Source organism: Pteropus medius, unplaced genomic scaffold (assembly GCF_902729225.1).
Source record: "Pteropus medius unplaced genomic scaffold, Ma_sr-lr_union100, whole genome shotgun sequence".
NCBI lineage: Eukaryota > Metazoa > Chordata > Mammalia > Chiroptera > Pteropodidae > Pteropus > Pteropus medius.
In genome coordinates, this window is record NW_024349799.1 from 2,070,720 (window position 1) to 2,090,415 (window position 19,696).

General features: G+C 43.3%; 1 protein-coding gene across 3 annotated transcripts in view; it reads left to right on the forward strand.

Moving 5' to 3' along the window:
* The window catches only part of HLF (HLF transcription factor, PAR bZIP family member), a 49,768-nt gene that overhangs the window by 11,456 nt on the left and 18,616 nt on the right, over window positions 1–19,696 (forward strand). The window contains exon 3 of one of the 3 annotated variants that reach the window (XM_039885695.1): window positions 11,753–14,531. The exons of the other annotated variants lie outside the window; for them this stretch is intronic. Within the exon in view, the coding sequence (XP_039741629.1) occupies window positions 11,753–12,054 (302 nt within the window). The 3' untranslated portion in view covers window positions 12,055–14,531. Of the gene's footprint in view, window positions 1–11,752; window positions 14,532–19,696 lie in introns of those variants that run through there. 3 annotated transcript variants of the gene reach the window in all.

Genomic DNA, 19,696 nt, shown 5'->3' on the forward strand with positions numbered 1-19,696 from the left:
TAATGTGAAAATTCCTAAAATGTTTTCCTTCTTTTCTGACTTTAACAAATATCATTACCGTCTCAACTCCCTACCTTTCCAACTCATAGTGGGAATTCAGTCTCATTTTGTGTCCTGAAAAATTACTCAGCTCCACTGTCATTCAAGGTTCCTAAAAGTTTTGTTTTTAGAAGTTTAATCTAGGATTTTTTTTTCATTAATGATTTTGGAAGAATGCTTTGGAATTTGGGGTCTTACAATCAGAGATGGCTCATGACTAATTAAACCTCTTTCTCTCTCAAATCTTGCCTGGGAGACCCTAGATTCCTGAAAACAATGATTGCATGCTACAGAAAGATGCTCAAGGGAGCTACAACACTAAATCATCTGTGACAAAATGTTCTCTCAGAAAGTGGGATTGCATAAATGGATCAGCAGAAATAAGTGCTTTGGCAGGAACTCCTTGAGTGGGGAAGAACAATGCTTTCTTTTCTAATTAGTCCTGGGTAACAGTGTGCTTCGACTTCTTTGCTGTGGAACCTGGGCATGGACAGTACAGCAGAGAAGGAAGGTCTCATTGCTGCTTCTGCTCTTAATGGAAAGAGTTAAGCAAGGCTGTCCATTCATGCACGGTAAATGCCTCTTGAATTGAATTGTTTGAGGAAGGATGCCACCAGGCCCTGACCAATGGGAATCCGTGCTGTAAACCAGATGAACAAGATCATCTAGATATGCAGTAATCAGATTACCCAGAACAGAGACCGCACTACCCCAAGATATGAAGAATTCTTCTAAGGAGAGTGGTAAACAATTAAACTCCATCCGTTGTAAGGATTGAACAGAAGACTTAATTCACCTTGGAATGGATTCATTATGCTGTGGGCTTAGTATCACTGAAAGAGATGAGGGAGGCTTTTAGTAGAGAAATCGTAAAAAAAAAAAAAAAAAAAAAAGATCTCAGATCCAGTCAAAATAATATTGCTTTTAAAAGACCAAAGTCCACTGAAGGAAAGAATAGGTAATATAAAATGTAAAGATAGAAATAAAGCCTTGTAGAGTTTCTGAGAACGAGAGAAGATAAATTTGTAGAACTGACTTTGTAAGAAAGTCATAGAATTTATTTTATTGCATGTGATTTCTTTATGTTAATATGCTTTCCCGGAGGAGGTGGGTATCTTTTTTTCCCAGTAGCATCTGAAATATGTTTATTTCAAATGGCCAGTAATACCTGACTGATTTTTAAAATATTTACATCCATGTCAAAAAATCAGTATTTTTAACATTGTAAGTAAAATTTACCCAAACATAATAAGCCATTTCATGGTTTTTAGTTATTGGATTCCTTAGAATTTTGAAGATTAATGACAGGAAGTTTCACTATTACAAAAACTAGATATAATGGAGCAATTCGAGTTTACTTATATTCTGTTTCTCTTTTTACCCACAAGCTTGCCCGACACTAACATTTCATTGATTCAAATTTTGTGATTTTTTTATCTTGAATTGATTAAACTGAAATTATTACCTTTGTCTTTCTTATAAAAGATATTGCCAAACACATTAATTATGCAAACATAATTTTAGGAGGCACATTTAACTTGAGTACAAAATAGGCTTTAAAGAGCTTAACCGTGTGTATATAAGTTGATGTTCTTAATCACTGTATGTTAGTGAATAGCAAGACAATTTCTGTCATTTGACATTTCAGTAATTTGGGTTAGTATTCCCACCAAACTGTTGCAGTTTATCTCTGTCTTCCGCCTCCCCCACTTGCCCCACCCCACCAAATTTTCACGTTTTTAAACTTAAATTTTTATATCATACGGAATCAAAAGAGTATTTTTGTTTATTTCCCTGCCCTCAGAGAGGATGTCATAGACCAATCTCCAATGAGGATAGTTTTCTCTGGAATGTTACTAATGAAATAATCATCTCTTAGAGCGGCTTCCACTCATTCTTCCCTTCTCCTCACTGGTGGGCCACATAATGCACTGGCCAGACCTCTGGCCTCGGCTTAGATCTTGGCTCTGCCGTTTACCAGCTCTGTCACTCTTCCGTGGGGCTGATAATATCTGCTCCAGGGGATTCCTGGAGGGGTCACTGAGATGATACATGTAAAGTACATAGAACAGTGCTCAATAGATGAGTGGTAGCTTTCATCACTTTTATTTGTGGTCTATGATTATTATTTCTTCTCTTCCTCTGTCGTCATCTTGTGGACACCTAAATAGGAGCACAGCTTGTGCTATAGCGATGATGGCCTGGAACTGCTCCCTACCTTTCAAGTCATTGTAGGAAAGAAAGGGAAGTGAAGAGGCGGAGTGGTGAGCATCCTGTGTATTGATGTCTGTGAAAAGACATGCTCTAGCTTGCAATGTCCTGTGACAGTGCAACAGCCTCTGTCTGTGCCTAAAAGACCATGAGTGGGTAAAGGGTTAAATGGAACTTATACATCAGGGGTCCCCAACCCCCAGGCTGCCAACCGGTACCAATCCGTGGCCTGCTAGAAACCGGGCCTCACAGCAGGTGGTGAGTGGCAGGCAAGTGAGTGAAGCTTCAATTGTATTTGCACCCGCTCCCCAGCGCTAGCATCACCACCTCAGCTCCGCCTCAGATCATCAGGTGTTAGATTCTCCCAGGAGCACTGGTCCCTGGTGCCAAAAAGGTTGGAGACGGCTGTTATACGTGCTTCCTTTAGTGCTCTCAAGCTTTTCCAGCATGCTGTCCGATTTGTGCCTGGGGTTTCTTCTTTTCTCTTTTTGGTGACACCTTTGGGTCATGATGTGGAGGACTGACCCCCTCCCCTGGTCGTTGGTGAGGTGCTGCTGAGCGGGGAGAGGCAGGGCAGTGAGTCTCCATTGGCAGCCAGCTCCCTGGCCTTCTGCCCCGCTAGTGTAGATCTCTCAGACAGACACTCCCTTCGGAGCTCTCCCACGAGATGGGAACGTGGCAGGGATGAATCTAGACAGGAAAAATGGATGCTTCTGCCAGAGTGGAGTTTCTGGAAACGTGAGGAGATTGAGAAAACAAAAGTAAATTATTTGGAAAATGTATGAAAATAGTTTTTAGACAAAGGGGACAACTAAGAGATGATTAATTTAATAATTAGGATTAACCTGATATGACTTTATTTTCAACCAGATCAGAAATGTGAAGTTCTTGGCATGAGTCTTGATTTAGTATGTTGTATACTCCACACATATGGGTAGAGGAAGAATAAAGCTTTTAAAGGTACATAGACCTGTCTTAAGGATAACAAAGTACATCAGCATCAAACTAGGCAAGATTTTTCTCCTCTTGAGAGGAACGTTTGATTCCAGCTAAAGCTCCCTCAGCATTTTTACATCCAATCAAATATCTCTGAGTTTTATAAAAAGTGGGTACAGTGCTCCTAAGTTTAAATCAGCTAAATGTAGATGAAATCATAACAATACCCATTATGTGTTAAAGCTAGGATGGTGCTGAGCACTAACGTAAGAGGCTATAGGAAATCAACTCATATTAGAAATGATACTGGTTCCTGGAATTTAGTCTGCTCCCAGGAGGATTGAATGTTGCAGATACATTGCCAAAGTATGTTTTGTTTTGTTTGTTTGTTTTTTTTTTTCCTTCATCATCCCTTTCATTCTGATTACAGGCAGCTTAAAAATACATTTGGACATATCTCAGTGGCCAAAAACCATGGAGATCAGGATGAAATCAGTTTCAAGGCAGAAATAACAAGCTTTCATAAAGATATTCAGAGAAGATCAAATAACATCAAAAGATCGCTATCGGATCCTTTAGCAACTAAACTGAGTTTGAAGTCGAAGGGCTCCTCATGATATCCTGGGCAAGTCACTCAAATTCTCATCCCCTCGTTTCTCACCTGGAACGTGACAGCCTATTTCATGAGGGTTAAATTACATTAAATTGGCTAATCAGTGAATGGACCTGGGACTGTGCCTGGTCAGAGTGGTAACTCAATTAGGTTTTAATTCAGAGTGAGACCCTGGTACTTAAAGATCCCTTTTTAAAATGCAACTGTAGTTCAGTCTTTGGAGTCTCACTTCCAGAGTTCTGAGTTGCTGGGCTGAGTCTTTGCAAGCTCCACGGGGCTTCCTTAGGTACACGGAGAGATCTCGTTTATAGTCCCAGCTATGCTATTAATTAGAAGTATAGCCTTAAGCAAGTCATCAGCCTCTGGGTCTTACTTCTTCATCTGTAAGATGGGAACAATCTGTGTCCTTCTAATTTATCAATATGTCATAACATAAGATAGCCAGTTAGAAAATTTGCCAAATAAAATTCAAATCAAATTTTAAATTGGGTTAGCATTATTATTTCCATTGGGTTTTAGGTGGCAAGAGAGGAAAACATGTAGCAACAATTGCAAGGTAGGCCGTTTCCTAAGAGCTTCAGGTTTTAGAGCTGGTTTGCCAGGATTGGGTTGTGTGTCCCTAGGCAGGTCAGGGAATCTCTCAAGGCCTCAGTTTTTTTATCTGTAAAGCATGGGTGCTATTTTTAGCTCTGTGACTCTTTGTTCTAAGACTAACATTCAAATTTTAGTGTGAAAACCATCAAGCCTCTTGGGGCGATGATACTGCTCCTGAACAAGTAGATGGATTAAGACTTGGGCATTTTGCCGCTCATAAAGGATGACAGAGTTTGAAAACTAAAGCTACAAAGCAAAAGACATTTGACACCTTTGGGGAGGAAATGAAACGGCACTAAAGCTAGTTATTTCTTTTAAAATGGCCTTCATTCTGAATGGGAACCACTGGCTTCTGTCTGGTGTTCAGCATTCCAAAGTAACCCGGAGAGCAAGTTATCTGGTTGGAATCATTGCTCCAAGGGTTGAATTTTTTAACAGTGGTTTATTAACCAGACAAAATAATTTTTAAAGAAGAAAAGAAGGGAACCACCCCCACCCCCACCCAAGGCCCACAGCTCAGTCTTTTGATGGTAACTTTTTTAGAAGGATAGTGGCCAGCGGTGCCTTTGGCTGCTGCTCCTCTGGGTGGCTGGATTCAGGTTTGTAGGACCTCCCCTAGTAGTGGGTTTCATCTCACAGCTGGCTTCCGTGGACTAGGTGCCCGGAATGTCATCTTGAAAGACAGAGGCTGGATCTGGGCTCAGTAGAAAGAGCTCTGTGATTAATTAGAATGTCTGCCGTGGGCTTAGGTGGGATAATATTTGTGCCAGGTATTTGCTGTCCTGACAGAGCAGGTTGCAAAGATCCTTTAAAAGTACTTGTCCTTTCACTGGGCAGAAGATCAAGCCCTCAGGCCAGGACTGCTTCCGGTGTCCTGGAAAAGTGTTTTTCCGCGACCCTGGCACGTACTGTCTTGCTCTGTGAGGGAGGCTTATTCTGGTTAGCTTAACAGACAGAATAGAAGAAGGGAAGTCTGTTGACTTTACTCCCTGGTCACAGGACAGGAACTGCAAGCAAGGTGGACAGAAGCTGTAATTCCAGCAGTCTCCATCAGATTTCCGTGGATCCCGTGGAGCACAGGCTTGGGTGCTGACTGCTCTAGCCTCAAACCACAGAGCCTGGCAGGCTGTGGTCAGCGGTCATGGCTGCACATTCCCTGGAAACCCAGTCCTTGGAAGGACCAGGAGGCTGGGCCCCAAGTATTCCACACACTGTGATTCTTGATATTTAAAACAGAAGTACTGCTACCTTCTTTAGGAAGGCTCTGGAGAATTAACCAGTGTACTTAGTTATATGGAACTGATCGATATTCAGAAGTTCATTTTTCTTCACCTTTGGAATGCGCTTTATGTTTTTATGGTACTGATCTGCTTTTCTGATGATGTTCGAACTCTTCAAATTCTTCTAAAGAACACTTGAGGGGGTGTGTAGTGCTTTTCACAGCTCCCCCAACATGCTTCCTGTAGCCAGCCAAACGTCTCAGAGATCTCTGTCTCCTAACGTTCAGTCTGTGAACTGCATCCATGGAACAATCATAGTTGCATTTTGTTGAGCACTTACTACGCGCTCCCTGGCATCAAGGTCACTGTGTGGAATTACAGCTTCTGTCCACTTGCAGTTCCTGTCCTGTGACCAGGCAGTAAAGTCAACAGACTTCCCTTCTTCGCTTCTCTCTGTTAATCTAACCAAAATAAGTCTCTCTCACAGAGCAAGACAGTACATGCCAGGGTCGCGGAAAAACACTTTTCCAGGACACCGGAAGCAGTCCTGGCCTGAGGGCTTGATCTTCTGCCCAGTGGAGGGACAAGTACTAAAGGATCTTTGCAACCTGCTCTGTCAAGACAGCAAATACCTGCGTGACAAGGGCTAGGTCCAGGAGTATGTGAGCCAGTGGGGTGAAGTGGACTTGGGGTTAAACATTGTCTGTGGAGAATCTACCAAGAGTTCACAGGGAATGGACCTGACTTCCTCTGCTTCTGCGGTTTCCTCCTGTTTCCAATGGCTGCACTTGAGCTCTGAGTAAAATTAACTTTCAATTATCCTGAGGCAGATTAACTGGTTTGCAGATTAACAAAGGTCAAGGCTCACCTGGGCCTGGGAGGGGCTTATTAATTCAGCTGCTCCATAATTAGCTGGTTATGGCTGATTGCCTACCCATGGTCAGGAAGCCTGGGGGTGGGCTCCCCTACAGAGGGAGAGGAGCATTGTCTTCTAGGACCTGCCACTCCCTTCAACCAGAGGAGCCCATTGGCCCATAAAGTCCTACAATCCCCAGAATAGTCCCTAGGAAGTTCAGAATCTCCCAGAAGTCCTGGTGTTCTGCCCCCGCCAGCTTTCAGCCCAACACACTCTAAATTGTGAAGATCAAGTAGGCTACAAGGCATAGTGAATTTGAAAGTCCCAGAGATTCGTGATCTAATATGTCGAAAGAAGGCCCAGTGAGCAAGGGCGGCTATTCCCCTTTCCTCTTCAGCCTGTAGACCCTCCACCACCACCAAAAATGGAGATTGGCAGGCTTGAGACACTGAGCAGTGGATCCCTCCTGAGGTCAGAGGAGGCCAAGGCCACAGTGTCAAGGAGGCAGGAGTTGCCTGCAGGAGCGGGCTTCTCAGGTCCAGCCCTTCCCACCATGATTGTTTGGGTGGCCTGAGTCCCTCCCCAAGGTTGCACAGGTTCATAGAAAGTTGACTGCATTTGCCGCACCCCCGTCGGGTGAGGGAGTAGAAATATGCTTATTTGCCACACCTTATATCAGACCAGAATACACAGTTTAACCTAGAGTCAGACTCCTGCCTTATTCGGAGTGATCTCAGTTTTGTGGGAAAAGTACCTTAGATCCCACGTTTACTGCAAATCTTGAGAAAGCGTACGTAAAGGACTCTGGTCTATGGCCTACCAAGAAAGAAAGAACATTTGCACAGGATCATGTTTGACGCGATTCCATGGATTATTTTTATGTCTGAAGCAGCGTTCACGCGAGCCCTTGACATGTCTTTTCATCTCTGACTGTTTTCATTTTGCATTTGCCAGGCCTGGAATGCCTTGCCTCAATGCAACTGAGTGAGTTTGCAGGCAACTGCGGTCCCTTTTCAGCCAGGGCGATGGGTTTCCTTGGGTCCTTCGCTCTGGCTCACGTTTTCCCAGGGCTGCTAGTGTGTACAGTCTAGAGATCACATTTTATTAACACAAAGAAATCTGCTTGGGCTGCCTGGCTCTCGCAGTCACATGGAGAGAAATGTGCTCCTTTGGTACGCCAGCCTGCAGCTCTCTGTGCAAAATACAGCCGAGAGCCGGGCACTGGGCCAAGCTTACATTTCACTTTGGAACACACTTTCGCATCACTCCTTGGCAGAACATCCACGGCGGTGTCTATTTGGGGAGTAAGTTAGAGAAGTGTTGTTTCCTTCTTCTGCGTGTCGAGAGATAGGACCTTTAAAAATTATTTGACTCTTCCCCATCTTTGTCGTCTTCAAGGTGCCCAGGTAATAAGGTGATCCAGCTAAGTGGAGCAGCCTCCTCTGGAGAGAAGCCTCCTCCCTCGCGGGTTCTCCCAGTCGCCCTGTTAAATCAGTAAACACAGCCAGGACCGCCTGGGACAGAGAAGCTTAGGCCAAGGTAATAACATCAAAACCAAAGTCCTGGAACTCTTGAGTAAACTAGTTGCCCTCCCAGATAAAACAACTTTGTTGTCCAAATCTTTCTTTCCAAAGATCTAAGACTTTTCAAATGTTGGTCCAAAGCCAGCTATTGGAGGAAGGAACTCCAGCAAGCCTCCTGGAATGGCAAACACTGTTAAAATAAACAAATTGGCCTCTTCCATTCAGTTTTCCCTTACTGGTCTATTTTCATTTCTTTTACCATTTCGTAGTACCCTCCCTTCTCTGCCTCGCCTCCCATGTCAATCTCGCTTTTCTCAGGGACCAGTAAAATAAATATCTAATTGCAAAAAGAGGAATTAAGAGAAATGAGGTGGTATGATTTCCTTCTTTAGTTATCACCTCATACTCTGTTCTTATAGGTGGCTGCCTGAAGCCTGACTTGGGTTTGAAAATAAAGTTGATTTTGGAATTTTTAAACCCTCCTCAGGAAAGGTCGGAATGGTTAGAAAACAAAGGTTTATTGAAATAATACTGACTTCTCTTTTCTCAATGAAATGGATCCCTCTGGTAACAAATGATTGAAAATAAAATCTTCCTTCCCCATTAGGCCAACCCATAAATTCCACAGGGATCTCCCAAATGCCAAGCCTAATTCTGATTCTAGTGTTTACTGCTTTGGAAAATGGCTTTTGCTGTCAGTACCATCCAGCCAAGGAGCAGCTAATCAAGATTTAAAGAAACTTTTCCAGCAACACACATATGTCAGGCTGCTGCTGCTTAGGACAGGCCACCAAATGGAAGCCCACCACATCGTAGAGGCTGCCCAGGACCTAAGGGACCAGGATGCAGTCTCCTGCCAGTCACCTGGTGAAGCTTTTGCTTACTCTGCAGAAGGGAGGTGACAGAAATCCATTCCACCTGTCTCAAAAACCTGCTGGTAATTAGCTTTAAAAATAATGCCAAATTTTCACCTAGCTGGTAGATGCATAAGCTCAGTGGGGGACTGGAAGGAGTGCTGCTTCACAGAGTAATGCTGTTGCAATCACATTATTCATTCCAGGTGAGGTTACATAAGGTTATTGGAGAGATGAAAGTCACCTTGCTGTTTCAAAGAGATCTCCTGAAAGTATTGATAAAGGGTTGAAGTTTAGAAGTTTATTTGAAACTTTCTTCCTCTTCCCAAGTGAGATCAGTACTTTTTAGTCACTTTTTTTTTCTTTTCTTTTCTTTTTTTTTTTTGATGGACGAAAGCTCTAGCAGATGATTGGGATGATCTGTAGTGAGCATCAGGTGTCAGTTCTCCATTGTGGATTTTCTGCTTGGCGTCTTAGCCCTGGTAATGTACAAGCCCCGGCTGATTGCCGTTTGGTACCCAGCAAGTCAACACCTCGAGGCTTGTACCCCGCTCCCTCACTTGGGAAAGAGTTCGAGGAATGTAATTTCATTTTATAATTAACTGAAGCAATGCATAGTGCATTTCCTAGTGCATGATAATGATGGGACAATTATCACTCAGAACTGACTGTATCTGACCTACCTCGAAAACAGTAGGTTAAGTGGTTGGACCCGAGTTTGGCCTAGCCTCATGCCAGTGCGAGTACTTTAATCCTGCAGGATTCTTTCATTTTGCATAAAACAGGTAAAGGTATGTGTAACCCATCTCTCCAGCGCTTCTGTGCACTCATGGTAGGTGTCGGTTGGCTCTCTGCACTTGATTGGAGGTTTCTCAGAGGCAGGGACTAAGTATTTATATTCAGTCCCTAAGCATGTGCTTTTACACCACAGCTGGTACTCAGTAAACATTTGCTGAATGAATGAAATAACAAAGACGTTCCTTTCATTATAAGTGGTTTTAAGAGTACTTGTTCCCACTTTAATATCTTCAGTGGTGCTGGCCGAATTTTGTTTAATCTGGCAAGTCTTTGCAAAGGATCATGACGGTATGACAAGCTCCTTTGGGGCTGGTGGTCTTAGAGGAGGCAAAGCACAGACATAGTGACAGGTCCCTGCTGACATAGTCACAGGTCCAGAGCTACTCTAGGGCTTCAGTGAGCTGCTTATATATGTGAACATTTTGCTGTTTCCAGATTGGTTATTTCATAGTCAAGGCGGAAGAATGTTTTCAGACAAGAGGATTTAGCTGCTTACAAATAAAGGTGGATATTGACACCTTGCTCCCCGACTTTTCATGCCTCAGTGACAGAGACATAATCGGAAGTCAGCAGCTCCAGTCTGCATGTTCCAAGATCACCTGTAAGAGTTGTTAAATCTCACCCAACACCTTGTTAAGTGGGATTTTAACTGAGTAAGTAGAGAAGTCCCGTGTTCTGTGGGGGGAAGGGAGGGATGCAGAGGGATATAGAGTTTTAAGAAACACCAACTTGTGTTTCTTTGGTTAACAGAGGCAGGAGGATGCCTACCCACGTGGCACGTTACAGTTGACTTCTTTGCACATAGGATTTGACTGGTTTATGGAATGGCACTTCTGCCTATGTCAGCCAGCGGTTGGGGTTACTGACATAGACATGGCCCTGCCACAGAGGAGAGTGGCTTCCAGGGTCCATGTTGTGAGCAGTTGCAGCCCAGCACTGGGGTGTGTGCTGCTGGCAGAAGCGACCCCAACAGCAGCAGGTTAGGTGTTGGAACAGATTGATCCCCAGATTTGCGATGTCCTCAATATGCCCTGGGCAGAATTCATTCTAAGCACCCTACACACTGTGTGCCCACAACAGGGAGTGTGCTGTGAACCCTCTTGTGACATCTGGAGATGCTTGAGGCTTCACACACGTGCTGCTGCTATTCAGTACCCTGCGTCTCAGTTTTGTAGTCCGTTGGGGGAAAGAACATCCCTCCTACCGGCATGAGATAGCAAAGGTCTCTGGATGGAATAGTGCAGAAAATTATTCAGATAACTGAGGCATTTGAAAAATTATCTTGAGAAAGATTTAAAATGTAAAAAAATAAAAATAATACATTAGAAGCACCCTTCATCCTGTCACCCAGAATTAACAATTTGACATATTTATCATATGTGTTCATATATAAATCAATCTGTACATTCATCTATGAATTTAAACATTACAGATCAAGTCAGGGTCTTGGGGAACTTTTAAAAAAGAGAAATAAGCTAACTCATAAAGGCCGAACTGGAATAATTCCAAGTCTGTTTTCTGAGGTCTTAATTCCTCCTGGCATTTTGCATCGACTGTATTAATAAATCAACCTGTTTTCAGTCTAGTTAGAAAACAAGGCCAGTCTCCCTTTGGATGTACTTTGTCGGAGGCCTCCTGGACATTTCCCTTGGAGTGGAAGAGGAGTCTCCCTTACCCCTAGCAGAAACAGCACCAGAGTGATCTTCTTTCCTCGGTGCCAGAAAAACCCAAATACACAAAACTGACACTAAAAGAAAGGCCTGGTGCAGCCTGAAGACCTCAGTAATGTGCTGTGACACTGGCTCACCCCCAAGCACTGCGGGTGACGGGGCGCCAGTGGAATGACCGTTCCACGCGGCAGTTGGACTGGGCGATGGCCAATTTAAAACTCTGCGCTTTCTCTCCTGACTGGTAAAATCTTGAGAATCGGGCAGTCACACGAGATGGGTAGAAAAGAAACACTAATAGCTAACTTTTCTTTAGCACTTACTATAGTCTGGGTGCTAGTCTAAGTAGTTTACATGTTCTGTCTCATTAAAATCAATACAACCTCCGCGTACTACGATTAGTAGTACTAGGTAGGGGCTATTGTTATTGTCCTTTTACAGATGAGGCCAGAGAACTGGCTGAAATGCTGAAGGGAGCAGTTAGGAGGCAGCAGGGCTGGAACGTGCAGCCACACAATCCGGCACCAGAATCCATGGGCGGAGCCGCCACCTCCCGCTGCTCCTCGGTAGAAGGCACTTTGCCTTGTGGAAGATGGCAGAACTCCTGGAACCTCAGAACACCTGAGTCGATGGTTCGACACAGTGACATATGTACCAGGAACCTAGCTCTGGGGGGAATGAAGACAAAAGGAGCAACTAAAATCAGGCTGATCCAGATGCACATCTGTGTCCTGAGGCCCTAAGGTCTCCTCAGCCAGGTCCTGGGGAATCCGATTTTAGAGGTCAGAGAGGCTGGTTTCCAAAACAGAGACTTTGCTTTTAAATCATGAAATGTTTAATTTAAAAACAAATTCTATGGTTTTGTATGACTCTCAAATCCATAGTGTCTTCCAATAGGATCTTAGAAGCGAAACACTGTGCAGTGATAAACACAGCAGTCCAGGAAGATTTAGAGACGGTCTAGAAGAGTCTTGGGGCCATTTAGTGCCACTGTACTAAGCCCACAGCACAGTCCATATAAGTCAAAGAGAACAAAATTCATTTTCCTGGTGCTCACCCTTTGCTAATTCTTCCCAATGCAATAGGGAGACATATACAGTCAAGAGAATCTTGGTCGTTCATGCATAGATTTCCCTCTTCAGTCATTCTGAGAAGTTCCTGCAAAGAAGCACACATGAGTATATGCATAGGCATCAGCTCTGCATTTTGCCATCAGTTGGATGAATGGAGGGAGTCAGAGGTGTTCACTCAGTGTTCACCTCCACGTGCTTTTCAGAGACATGCTTGGTGAGAGCTCCTCGCAGATTCAAAGCATGGGAGGAATATCTTCTTGAGAGCTATGTCTGTGCAGCAGCCCAGGGCGTGCAGCCGGCACTTGGTAAATATTAGCTCTCTTCCCCTTCCTGTGTGTGAGGCAAGTTGTATGAGTGAAGCATCAGCAGTTCGGAATGCAAAAATAGATCTCCATGTGAGGATGTGGCCTCTTTTCCCTGAGTGTGGACCAGATGTCAGGCTGCCTGGTGAGGACTCAAGGAATGTTACGGCTTCCTTCTTCAGGGCTTCATTGCTTCTCCCCATATGGAGAAGCCTCCCTTTCGATGTGCTTCTTGGATCTGAAAAACAAGAACAGAAAAGAGGATGGTATAAAAGTCTCAGGGAACAAAGCTTCTGTAGTCTCCCTTGAAAAAAAGGATTTTTATGTGTATCGTTTAGATCTTTCAGATCTGATACTCAGTCATCACATCATTATCTTTGTGATTTAATAGCATAATAAAACAATGGAGAACCACAGGCAAACAGACATCTGTTTTGGAGCTCATTTTTCTGTTTTCTTACCAGACATGTACTGGGGGCCAGCTATTTACCAGGCACTGAACCAGGTGTTGGGAATTCAGAGATAAGGAAGATGTCATCCCTTGAACTTGAGAAGCTTATGCATCGCAAAGAGATAGATAAATAATTGTGAATGGAGTGTTATTGCATATGTACAAGGTAGAACCAAGAATTCAGAGGCAAGAATGGTCGCCTCTGAATGGCGTGGAGAGAAGATCAGAGATCTGTGAATTGTGTCTTGAAGAATGAGCAAAAATTGTCTCAATAAGGATACATTTCAGTGACTCATTGAGTTTTTCTTTACTGATATTAGGAGTTAATTTCAATTAAAGATGCACAGGAAATAATTCAGATCGTAGAGTTAAGGGACATGGGACTGGAATTTAAAAATAAGAAAAAAGAATAAAAAGAATGTATGTGGTGGTTAATCCATGAAGTGGCTGACTCCCTCCCACCCAAATGAAGGTAGGAAACTGCTGCACAGGGGGGCCTGGGGCTCCGCACTTCCAGGGCAGCCGAATCACGTGTCTGAACCGTGGTACGTTTAAAGAAGATGTCGGGAGGTTAGAGGCAGCATAATTGATGTGATTTGACAGTTGCTATGGCAACACGCCCACTTCCAGAAAATCAGCGTTAGTGGGAGGGCAGGAAAACTCGTGGCTTTGCCCTGGGCTGCCCTGGGCCTCACACTGCCTGTTCTGGGCCAAAAGTGTAGATAGATTCAGAAGGACAAATGTCCCACGTGGCTGATTGCCACCTGCCTTTGTGGAATTGACTCTGGAATAATATAAGGACATGAGTAAACAGGAGCAAAGACAGCAGGGAAACAGTGCAGAGACGGAGGGGGAGGTCTGAGCGAGCATTGCCAATTCCGTTCAGGAAAACATCTCCCCAGTGTTGTATTAGAATATATTGAATGACCCCATGGATTTCTATGAAAAAAAAAAAAATCGTATGGCATAAATGTGTGCAAACTTCCCTTTATAGAAGCAGTGGCAAAGAATGCTTTGGGCATAAATAAAATAGTTCTTAGAATAGCAAAAAGATTTGGGTCAATGAAAAATCGGTTGCGATAAGTTTGGGTTGAAGAGAGCTGGGTGATTTCCTCTGGGACGCCACCTCCTGGCACGTTAGAGGTATAACACGATAGGAATACTCCCCTCCTGTGTGGGCGGTGAGTGTCCTTACAAACTCCAGTGTATCAGCTACTGGCATCCACAGGGGCTATTCTCTCTAGACCACTGGTTCTCAATCTTGGCCTCACGTGAGAATCTCAAGTGGATTTTTTTTAATTATCTGTAAAAATATTTAATTAGGAATAAATGATTATTGTCATCGTCAAAATAAAGTCAGAACTGTACAGGTGTACAGCTTGGGTTTCTATATCCCATTCCTAGATTTAACGATCAATAGCTTATAGTTCAATAGCTTATATATATATACATATATATATATGTTATATATATGTAATATATATATTATAAAAGCGACATATATTTATAAAAATGTACAGTTCTGACTTTATTTTACAGTGATCATATATAGTGTGTGTATGGGAATATGGAAATATACGAATATACACTGTACTTAGTGTTATGCACCTTGCCTTTTTTAATATCTTTTGGATATCGTTCCACATTAGTGCATATAGATCTAGACCTATCAGCTGAATGGAATCCTATGGTTTGAATATACCACAACTTATTTAATAACTACCTTTAGCTCATTTTCATCCTTGGATGCCGTTCTTTGTATATTTATATGGCATCTCTACAGTTTAAATTCCTGGATGTGTAATTGCTGGATCAAAGTGTGCGGGCTCTACAAAAGTTGTAGTACTTCACACTCCCACTAAAAGGGTGTGAGAAGGCTGTTTCCTCTTCCATTAAACAAACAAAAACTCCAATGGAAACAAAGCAAAACAAAAATACAGAGCCCCATGTTCAGAGCTTCTGATTGGCATGGAATGGGTGATGAGCATCTGTCTTTTAAAGTAACTCCGCAGGTGGATCTGGCCCCTAACCAGGGTAGAGAACTATGGTCTCAGAAAGAAGGGTAAAGTTAAGAGACGATGTCCTCAGTGGTGATGCCGTAGTCTTATCCTTCCAAATCCAAACAGCAAGACTTCCCTTAACGTGGTCGATTGGGAGAAATAGAACCACCCGTTTCCTCTCAAGTCCCTGTTAACTGGAAACTTTTATTTAGACAGACATAAACATTAAATGAATCTGTATTTATAAAAATAGCGCAGGATTAAAGCCACAAGAGCCAGAGAAGTACAGTTTGATACTTTTCTCATTTTTTCTGTATTTATTTAGTCATAATCCATTTCATCTTTTTATAGGCATTTAAGGAAGAATTATTTAATTCCTTTTGGTGTGGCCTTATATTCCATTAGAAGCAGGGGGAGTTTGTGGATGTTAAAAGTCAATAGTGCTTTCTCTTTCATTCTCTTTCTCTTCTTTCAGTATGAAAAGTCCCCAGCTGATATATAGCTTGCCAGCTTTGGGAATTAAAAGCATCTCCTTCCCCTTGCTTAGTTAGCCTTAATAGATTGAGAGAGAGAAAAAAATGGACACTTCTTCTCCACAAAACTTATTCTAAGAAATATGCATCTTAAGGAATTACTCTGGTGGTTGTTGACTATCTTCACACCCTCTTTCAGAAAACATTCACTGACCTTCAGTTCTTTCACCCTTTACCTTGAGCCCATGCCTTGCCATCCTCTTCTGTATGTCTCTGTCTGCAGAGCTGCTGCCAAGTACAGTGTCCCTAGCGCCGTGGCATCAGGAAGCCATGTGACTGGCACCTTCACCCCGCAAATCTCCCACCAGTCTGAAGATCGTTTGTCTTCATCTCACAGCATGTCTTTCTTTTCCTTTTTTGAGGAAACTGACTCCTACCCCACCCCACCCCACCCCACACACACGGCTATCATTTGCCGGGCATATCTTTACAGCTGGTCTCCTAACCAACCAACTCACTCCCCCGATTAGGTAAGAACTGCCTTCCGTTAAGGAGTCTTGTGTCCTGAAATCTGAGCTGATTGGGACGGGGGGTTGTCAACACATGGAATGACAAAGGATTGCTGAGGTGTTGGAATATTCTTGGTCCCCTGAAAAGTTGCAGACTGTGGTGGGATTTCTCCATAGACAACATTAGGCAGGAGCCAGATGGGTGTAGCTTGGCTAATCTTAGTGCAAGCTGGAAATTTTCAATTTTTCTGAAACGACACATTTCTAAGAAATTGTCTAGTCTAGAATATTATTCTAGTATATGTTAGGGAACTGTATGACTATAGGCTAACTTACTGCTGGTTTATAAATATGTGTGAAAATTTATCTACATTCCCCTTTTTCCCCCCAGCAATGTGGTGGCAAAAGAATTCAATTTAAGAAGTCTCTCTCATTTTTACTCCTTGTCTAAGTCGGTGGCTATTTGGCAGTTTTTCTCCTACAGGGGGCTTGAATTTATTTGAGAAAACCTGAGTGTATGTCTTTCCCAAGTCATGGCTTGCATCTGAATGTAAAACTCAGATGCACACTCATTGAATATTAATTTAGATTATAGATCGCTGTAAATCATATATGTTGCTCTCTAGTCTTCCCTTTTTCTCTGCCTAAATGACTGATGACCGAGCTGTCACTTCTTTATAGTGTAATACCTCTTGTGATGCCTCATCACATAGGTATATGCCAGTTGGGCAATAGCTATACTCGTGAAATGAATACTTATATCAAGAAGTGCCTGGCAGTGGCTGCAAAGGCTACAGTATTAGGACATTGCTCACCTCACCCCAGATGAGACTCTGGGGACAAAAAGCCCATTTTGTTTAGTTGCCACTTGACTTCATGAAATTAAGTTGATTTTCCCCCAGGATCTATATCTCTGACTTAGCATAAACCCCCACTAGGCAGGCTTCTGTTGCCTAGCAACACTTATTTAGTAACCTTTCAGAATTATCATTAACTAATAAGGAGAGAATGTCCCTATTCTATGTTATTCACACAGCCTATGCTACAGACATCTCTGCAGGCGATCGGGGTTATCTCTATAGATACTTTTCTCTACCATCTTCACTACTTCCATAGCCAGTGCTCCCCAAAATATACAGGTGCCAGACCAAGAATAAAAAATATAAACAGGTGTTGTGAGAACTTAGGTATTGGTGCGCTAAACAGCAAAAGGAAATACCTCTACTAGGCTAGGTTGTTCAACATATCAAGATGCCCATGCAAATACCCGCTACAAAATACTCCCACAGAAAATGGAAAGTAGACACCTGACGTCCCAAGAAGCATGTAAGACCCCAAGAATTCCTGCCATGTGTGGGGTCCAGGTGAGTGTTGCTTGAAGGAAATTGTTGGACACTAGCCTTTGGCGTTGATTTTGCTGGGGGGCATGTGTGGGTGGAGGGTAGAAGTGCAGAAAGGAAGTTAGGGCTTTGGAGTTAGCCCTAACTGAATGTGCTCTTCCAACTATTTGACCTTGAGTGAGCTACTTAATCTATCTCATCATTGTTTCTCATTTGTTTAGCGAATAGCGGAGGTAATAATGCAGGTCCTTGATGAGGAGGTGCAGTGACTGACCACGAGGGATTAACAGTATAATTAGAACCATTTCTTTGGTCAGTCGCATTTCACCAGCTTGTTCGAGAACTGCTTTGCGTCCTATCTTTCTGGTCTCTCTGAAATATACTCCATGAAGTGCTCTTCTTCTAACGGTCCCTAAAATATCAGTGTTTCCCCAGGGCTTTGCTCTGTATTCTCATCTAGGGGGGCCTTGGGGTTACTAAATCTGTATCTCTAGTTAGGATTGCTCTTCTGGAGCCTAGACTCGCTTACAAAGCTGAAATCTACATCCTCCAGCCTCTTTCTCTGGAGGCCAGACGTACCGCAGGTTCAAAAGATTCACAATCAGACACGACACTGCCTTTTCCTCAGAACATGCTTACTCCACCCTATTCCTGATTTCAGTGAATTTTACCTCCTCTTTTCCAGCTGTCTAAGGCAAAAAACCTAAAAGTTTGTCTCGCTCTCTCCTTCTCCTTCCCTCATGTCAAGTTGGCTAAGACTCATATCGAGCTCACCTCATTGATAACTCTTGAGTCTACCCAGTCCTCTGCCCTTGGTAAACTCACCATTTCCGTTCTCCCCTCTGACACTTACTCCACTTGGTTGCCACAGCAACATCTCATTAAATTGCTTCCCATTCTCTTGAATATCTAAGGCCTTTCTCTGTCTCATTTCAGCTCTTACTGCCCCTCTCCTTGTCCTCTGAGCTTCAGCTGTACTACCTATTTTCAATTCCCTGACTGGCCTGTGGAGTCTCTCACACCTTCATGCCTTCACGTATCCTGTTCCCTCTGCCTTGATCACCTCTTACCCTTTACCCATCTAGCCAATCTCAAGAATCCGCCAAGATGGCAACTTCCTATGAGACGCATTGCCTGATGTCCCGGCATAGCCTTCAAGGATCCAGGTTAGGGATCAGCCTCTGGACTCCAAGCTTTGGTTCTCTGGGCAAAGCTCCTTCATAGCTCTCAGCATCTGTACTCTAGTTATCTGTTTGCTTAATTCTATCTACCTCCAGCCTGTATGACCCCAGGGGGTGGGTTTTATTTATATATTCTTAAAGCCTAGTCGATAGTAGGTGCTCAATGAATGTTTGTTAAAGAAAGAAATGTTTTAATCAACGAGGCTTTGTTGATCATCCTCTATGCAAGGCATTGGCAAGGCCTTTGCCTGAAAAGATTTCAGGTCCAGTTTGAGAATCAATAATTGCTTCAAAGCTATGGAGTCGCTTGATCTGATAAAACTGTTAGGCTGGCATATGCTAAATACAATATAATATAGATATTAAATGTGAGGGATGTTAGACGCTGTCACCAACACTGGGACAGTCAGGAGGAGGGCTTGACTTAGACCTTGATGGATGGTAGGACTGGTAGAGGTGAAGTGAATGTGAAGAAAGAATGTTCAGGGAACAAGGCAGACCAACTCGTCTTGAGCGGAGAACACAAGATGGGAGCAATATGCTGGAGAGTGGAGGTTCTTGACTGCCAGACAGAGTTTGGACTGGGAGGCAGTGGTAAGCCATCGGCTACCTGTAATCATAGTAGAGATGCTCTAGGAAGAGTAACCTGGTGGCTGTGTTGGCAGAGAGGCCATTTAGGAAGGTACTACAATTATCTAAGCCCTTAGTGGATGGCCTGCTCTTGGCCTATGACAGGGATCTGAACCACAAAGGACAACCTCCACTGAACTTCCAAAAAAATCAGTGTTAGAGCTAAAATGAAATGAATTTTTGCTATCATCCCGGGTTTTCATCCTGTTGGAGTCAAACTGAATCCAGGGAATCTCTCGAGGGCCCCCCAGAACTGATGCGGAGTTCGGATTCTTATCTGTGGCTCATTTCTCCCTCCCATGTGAAAGGTGTGTGACTAATGTTTCAAGCCTGACAGAATGGAGAAATAGTTCCCAGGTACGAGGAGACCCAGAGGAGAGGCCGATGGTCACTGCGAGATTGGAGGATGAGGTTGGCTTGAACTCA